Consider the following 6856-nt stretch of genomic DNA (forward strand, 5'->3'; position numbering starts at 1 on the left):
CTCTCTCTCTCTCTCTCTCTCTCTCTCTCTCTCTCTCTCTCTCTCTCTCTCCAGTGAGGGCAGTGTAATAGCTTACTATGAGTCAGAGTTTGGTGTTCCAGTGGGACAGGAAGGAACGGTGGATCAGGCCATAAGCAGTTTGAGTGAAAAGTACAACAATAAACTACTGGGTCGTTTCACGAAAAGTCCAGGGACCCTGCAGTTTGACACCGTCGTGGCCTCAGGTGTGATATACATCACCACCCACAACACAGAGGGACGTGCAATGATTAAAAGTGTATCCAGAATAAAAGTTTTTGTTTACATAATACAGGTGCTTGTCATATAATTAGAATATCATCAAATGATATTCAAAAGATGATATTCTAATTATATGACCAGCACCTGTATATGTCTATGTAAGGTGCATATTATTTTTGTATTCATAAACACATACACATATAGAAATGTACATTTATTTCTATATAATTTAATTAAAATTATATATAAACATTAAGGCCCGGTTTCACAGACACGGTTTAGTTTAAGCCAGGACTAGATTAAGATATTTATGTTGCTTTTATTAAAATACCTTAAAAGAATACATTACTGGTGTGCATCTTGACAAATCAATGGCACTGATATATTTTAAGATACTTCTGGGCAAGTTACATTGAGTCACATATTCATTTTAGTCTGGGACTAGCCTTAAGCCTTGTCTGTGAAACCGGGCCTTAATCTGTAACCCTAAATCGGGTTAATCGTTGTCTTGATGAATCTAAATATTCTGTGTTTTAATTTCTTTACCCCACAAAAATACTGACTGACAGATTCACTACATTTCTGTCGATTTTACCTCAACAGCCCTCGACACGCGCATGTTTTCAAAAGCCAGACGTGAGTACGCCATCTATTTGTTGCTTCTATTCTGTAATATTTTCTCCATGCACATTCTGATTCTTACTGCTTGTGTGCAACAATAAATGTGTGAGATCTGTTTTGTATTTGTTGTCCAGCAACTAGAAAAGAGTCTCGGCATCTCCAGGGTTTTACTGAAGAGATCATTACATCTCCAGGATTCCCTAACACCCCGTATCCCCCCAACACGATATCTCAGTGGAAGCTTCGAGGCGACCCGGGCTACGTCCTCAAGCTGGCTTTTGACAGCTTCAGACTAGAGTCAAATTGTGAGAATGATTTTGTGAGAGTGTATGATTCACTGGTCGCCGTGGACAAACATCTGATGGCAGAGTAAGAGAACACGGACTGCTTTATATTTCAACAACATCTACTGACTCAACGTCTCTTTCATTGTGAACGTAGTGCCATCTGGTGGATTTATAAATTCCAATCTAATGATTTTTATCCTCCCTCTCAAACAGGAAATGTGGCTTGTATTCCCCCAGCGACCCCTTAGTCTTCATCTCATCCCGGAACGTCATGCTTGTCACCTTGGTGACCAATGATAACGGGAATTTTCCCGGCTTCAGAGGGCGCGTCACTCAGATTAGGCGAGATAGCGAAGGTAAACGTTCCTGGTTGACTGACATGAAAGGTACTTGAGTAGGTTTGATGGTATAGTAGGCTTTTATTCTATTCTTCCTCATCCGCAGAGCTCAGGTGTGGAGGTAAATTGACTGGCTCCTCCGGTGCGTTCACATCACCAAACTATCCCAATTATTACTCGCCTAACACCACTTGTCAGTGGGACATCGAGGTGAGGCACAGACACCCATCCAGCTCTTCTGAATGTCAGTTCTGTATCGGGCAGACTTCTGTAACTCCATATTTGTTTAAAGGTTCCCATTGGGAAATTCATCAAGCTGAAATTCTCAAAGTTCTTGGTGTCTACGGGGGTACAGGATTCTTGCCCAGGAGATTATGTACAGGTTGGTAAGAAGTGAGTAGCTGTTTACTCTTTCGATTTTAATATACCTCTTTTCAAACTGTTAGTAACTACTCATTTCTGGTGGAGGTGTTTGTTTGTGGGTTGACTAGGGCAAAGTGACATCAAATATTTTAGATATTGTTCATAATTCAATTAACCACCATTCTAAATATTTCAGTGTTTTTAATTTTTATAACTTTTATATAAATTTTAAATAACTTTTATTTGGCCGTTCTGTTTTTTGAACCTAACAATGAATGTTGATGTTTGTTTGTTTGTTTGCAGTAAATTTTGTGGACAGCAGCCAGCTAACACAATGATCAACAGTAACAAGATGACCGTTATGTTCTACTCCGATTCCTCACGTGTAGATCGAGGATTTAATGCCACGTATGATGCCTTTGAGCCCACCGATCGTAAGTAAAGACTGACTTGACTTGTTTTCAAAATCAGATCATAAGTCACTGCAAGATGTAAAATGGAGTTGCAGGAAAGACTGGCATGCACATTAAACATGTAAATAATAGACAAAATCTGATGATCTGATATAGATAATAAATGTACACATTTTTTATAACATTTGTGGCCATTGTGTGGGAAAACTGGACTATAGCTGCCAGTGTTGTTTCTTTAAAGTTCCCATAAAATTAAAATTCACGTTATTTACTTTGTTAGTACATATTACTAGTTTCTAGACTTCTATGCAGACCAATTGACAAAAAATCTTTGAACTTTGTAATCTTAGATCAAAATTTGAAAGTGTACTTGCGTTCAGGAATTATGAACTTTCTCTGATAATATCAGTTTGATAGGTTGGGCAAACATTTGTTAAAGTGATAGTTCACCCAAAAATGTCATCATTTTTCTCACCTTCTTGTCATTCCAAATCTGTATGACTTTGTTTCTTCTGCATAACACAAAAGAAGTTATTTGGAAGAATGTTGGTAACCGAACCACGACGGTACCCATTGACTTGCATTGGTTTTGTGTCCATTAAATAGAAGTCCGTGGGTACTGGCGCTGTTTGGTTACCAACATTCTTCAAATATCTTCTTTTGTGTTCTGCAGAAGAAACAAAGTCATACAGGTTTGAAATGACACAAGTGAGTACATTGTGAGCAATTTTGTGTGAACCATCCCTTTAACTCCTCTCCAGCTGTCAGCCTGCCACAAGTTTGTTTCTGAATGAAATGCCTACTTTTAATCAATTTGCCTTAAAAGCACAAGCCATACCCTCTGTTTTTCTCTTTTGATATTCCGTTTCACTCAGAAATAGAAACGTTAAGGCAATCATAACCTCTGGGTAATGGGGACTGTTTGTTATTGTAATAAATATGAACATGGGAAATTAAATTCAGTTTTGAATCTCTCAGCCTGCCCGGATCATTTCAAGTGTAACAACAATCGCTGTATCAGTAAATCTTTCCAGTGCGATGGCTGGGACGATTGCAGAGACGGCAGCGACGAGAGAAACTGCGGTAAGCGTGCATTCAACAATTTTGCATTATTCACACACACAATTACACACGCACGCACGCACGCACGCAGTTTTATTGACTAAGACCGGTGCTCTTGTTTCAGAATGCATCTCCAACATGATCCAATGCAAAAATGGCTTATGTAAGCCCATGTTCTGGCAGTGTGACGGCATAGATGACTGTGGAGATAAAACAGATGAACTTAATTGTGGTAAGACACTTTTTTTTTTGTTTTCGTTCTGATCGCTTTCCCCAACACGGATACACAAGCACACCTGTTCTGTTGTCCTCTGACAGGATGTAAGGCTGGAGAGTTTAAGTGTAATACGGACAAGTGCATCTCAGAGAAGCTGAAGTGTGACGGCCGTCCCGACTGTAAAGATGGATCGGATGAGGAGGGCTGTGCAAGAGGTAACCAAACTTTACGCTACATGACGTTACAGTCAAAAAACTATTTCAATAAGAGGTGTTTGCACTGTTCTGTTCTCATTGTTCTGACATTACTCTTGAACAGACATGACCTGTACCGTCTCAACGTTTTCGTGCGGCAACGGCAAATGTATCACCAAACAGAACGCCCAGTGCGACGGGCAAGACGACTGTGGCGATTCATCGGACGAGGCCAACTGCAGTGCGTATCATCCATGACACCATGATGTTACTGTTAACACAGACACCACATAACCTTCTGCCTGTCTACTTTCTTTTCATTTATTCTCTTCTAGAATGTGGAAAGAAAGCATTCAAGTCATCTCGTATTGTGGGTGGACAGGACGCAGTGGAGGGCGAGTTCCCATGGCTTGTCAGCCTTCACATTAAGAACATGGGGCACGTTTGTGGCGGGTCAATAATCAATGAACGCTGGCTCGTAACGGCTGCCCACTGCGTGCAGGACGACGGCAAATTTAAGTGTGTATTCCTTAGTTTGTCTTTTCTCTGAACAAAGAAAACTGTAATGGTCAATTTATTCATATCCGTTATATTTCTTCAAGTTAATTAGAGCCCCAGATTTTGGGGTCACTGTATATCACCTCTTAAGTGGATGAGATGATGTTCACTTCTGAATATCGATTAATTTCTCAGGTATTCTCAACCGGGCGCATGGGAGGCGTATCTAGGTCTCCACACACAGAAATCGAAACAGACCGCAACAAGAAGAAACATCAAACAAGTCATTGCTCACCCGTCCTACAACCCCTACACGTATGACTATGACATCGCTGTAATGGAGCTGGAATCACCAGTGACCTACAGCGATACCATTCGGCCCATCTGCCTGCCTTCTGCTGCTGATGTTTTCCCTGCTGGCTCAACTGTCACCGTCTCTGGCTGGGGTGCCATACGAGAAGGGGGTCAGTGAAGGATTTGTGATTAAACAATAACGGAGAGTAACACTTAGTTAGCTATTCAGGAGGATCTTATGAAAACGCATGGACTCAAGAACAGTCCATGTGCCCAAAATCAAGTGGAAATCTATGTTTTAAAATAGAAGATGGGGAGGTTTATTTTTGGGACCTTGGGGAGTTTTTGCATTGACATTTAAGAGCATTCAAGCACATTTCCACTTTTAGATCCTCATGAGTGTAATGCAGAAAATAAATCTATTTAATTTGTAATGCATTTATTTTTAGTGCAATATAGTACAATCGCTGTTAGTGTTTTACATTAATGGCGAATCTTCATTGAGATGAATGAAAATCACAAAACAAAAGAGTTTAGATGCATTGTGAAAATAAGGATTCAAGGCAATACTGTGCAATACCGTATACTGTGCAAGTGTAATAATGCCAAAAAACCTCTAAATACTGTGTGTGTATTACAGGCACTGGAGCGAATGTGTTGCAGAAAGTATCAGTTCGGGTTATCAATGCCACGGTGTGTAATAAACTAATGAACGGTCAGGTAACATCTCGAATGACGTGCGCTGGCATTCTCACAGGACAAATGGATGCTTGCCAGGTGTGTGAAACTTTTCAAACACAGTTAAACAGTGGCAGTGATTCTAATCATTTAGCACAAATGCACACAGATAAGCAGCATTGTGCTCTTTTTTTTTTTTTAAACAACTGAAACTGTGTTTTTCTTTTTTTAGGGTGACTCAGGTGGTCCTATGATCTTTACCATAAATGACCGGATGTACTTGGCTGGAGTTGTGAGCTGGGGTGACGGTTGTGCCCGTAAAGACAAGCCGGGCCTTTACACGACGGTTCCAAAGTTCCGGGGTTGGATCAAAGAGAAGACGGGAGTTTAATTTGTGGATTATGGTGGACTGAGAAATTTAATGGACAGTTTTGGCATTTCTGATGTGTTAATATTGACGTACACCAAAACCCAGTTCTACCTTTCGGATTTAACATCATTATGGTGTGTGAACAGAAAGATGGACTTTTTAACCTGTTTTGCATTCGTCCAAAAACAGTTTTATATATTTGTATATTTTATAAGGAGCGGTATGAGGGTTTTATTTTGTCTTAAAATGTAAATAAATGTCTTATTTTTTCCTTTATAAAGAGTAGTTGTTTTAGCAACCACATTCTTTAAGTGAAGTTCATCTATGTGTTGTTTTTTAATGTGATTGAATCATTTTTGTTTTCTTAGGGTCATGGGGTTTGTATTTCTGGCTCATACTCGGTTAAATGTGAACAATTACAGTGCTTTTCTCTTGTTGCTGTTTCATGACGGTTGCAAAATGTATATGCCATGTGCTGTGACTTAAAATTATGGTTTAGTGACTTGTAGAAATACTTGAAGTGTGTCTTGCTTTGTGTGCATCAAAATATGTGTCTGTTAAATGTCTGAGAGTCTGTTTTTACTGGGACTATTTTTAAATATTCAAAAATGAATTTAGCAATCAAAGCATTGCATATATGCTTTCATACATGATTCAACAAATCAATAATTTTTCACTAATAAAATGTTTCTGGTCAATGTTGTACAAAATGTGTAATATTGTCTAATTGCAGTGTCATCCTAAAAGGGAAATTGCTGCCCTTTGTCCTTTTTACTTGATATCTCCTAGAAGGATAAATCTGGTAAAACGTTTACTATAACTGTAAAACATTGCCACTATTAAATGATCTACAGGGTAATTGGAGTATGCCGCATTCAGCATGTAATGTGATATTACTGTTCTTAAGGCAAGATCTTCATCTCCTCCTTTGACATCTAAAAAAAATACACAATAACATTCAGGATGTTTGCAATGATGTGAGTCATGTGACCCTTAAAATACTGTTACAATACGTTTTTTTTTATAATTAGACTGTTGATATTATTGTTTTTCTGTGTGCAAAACAACAAATGATACCACACAACAAATTTCTGTTATTTTTCATTCACCCGTGTGTCATTCAAACCCTGTATGACTTCCTCTGTCGAAGATCAAATATATTTCGAGAAATCTCTCAGTGGTTCGTGTAAATACATTGGAAATCAATGGGGTTCAATGTTGTTTGGTTACCAACATTATTCAAAATATCTTCTTTTCTGTTGTGCCAAAGAAAGAAAGTCA

At 38.9% G+C, this 6856-nt stretch overlaps 1 protein-coding gene across 1 annotated transcript in view; it reads left to right on the plus strand.

Moving 5' to 3' along the window:
* Positions 1 to 6300, plus strand: part of st14a (ST14 transmembrane serine protease matriptase a) — an 11802-nt gene extending 5502 nt beyond the window's left edge. The window contains exons 6-20 of the mRNA XM_057348601.1: positions 55 to 224; positions 844 to 876; positions 996 to 1230; positions 1362 to 1504; positions 1593 to 1696; positions 1779 to 1879; positions 2153 to 2283; positions 3241 to 3345; positions 3449 to 3556; positions 3643 to 3756; positions 3860 to 3976; positions 4071 to 4254; positions 4429 to 4697; positions 5168 to 5304; positions 5438 to 6300. Coding sequence (XP_057204584.1) covers positions 55 to 224; positions 844 to 876; positions 996 to 1230; positions 1362 to 1504; positions 1593 to 1696; positions 1779 to 1879; positions 2153 to 2283; positions 3241 to 3345; positions 3449 to 3556; positions 3643 to 3756; positions 3860 to 3976; positions 4071 to 4254; positions 4429 to 4697; positions 5168 to 5304; positions 5438 to 5596 — 2110 coding nt within the window. The 3' untranslated portion in view covers positions 5597 to 6300. The remainder of the gene's footprint in view (positions 1 to 54; positions 225 to 843; positions 877 to 995; positions 1231 to 1361; positions 1505 to 1592; positions 1697 to 1778; positions 1880 to 2152; positions 2284 to 3240; positions 3346 to 3448; positions 3557 to 3642; positions 3757 to 3859; positions 3977 to 4070; positions 4255 to 4428; positions 4698 to 5167; positions 5305 to 5437) is intronic.
* Positions 6301 to 6856: the final 556 nt, after the last annotated feature.

The sequence above is a fragment of the Triplophysa rosa genome, linkage group LG12 (assembly GCF_024868665.1).
Source record: "Triplophysa rosa linkage group LG12, Trosa_1v2, whole genome shotgun sequence".
Taxonomy (NCBI): domain Eukaryota; kingdom Metazoa; phylum Chordata; class Actinopteri; order Cypriniformes; family Nemacheilidae; genus Triplophysa; species Triplophysa rosa.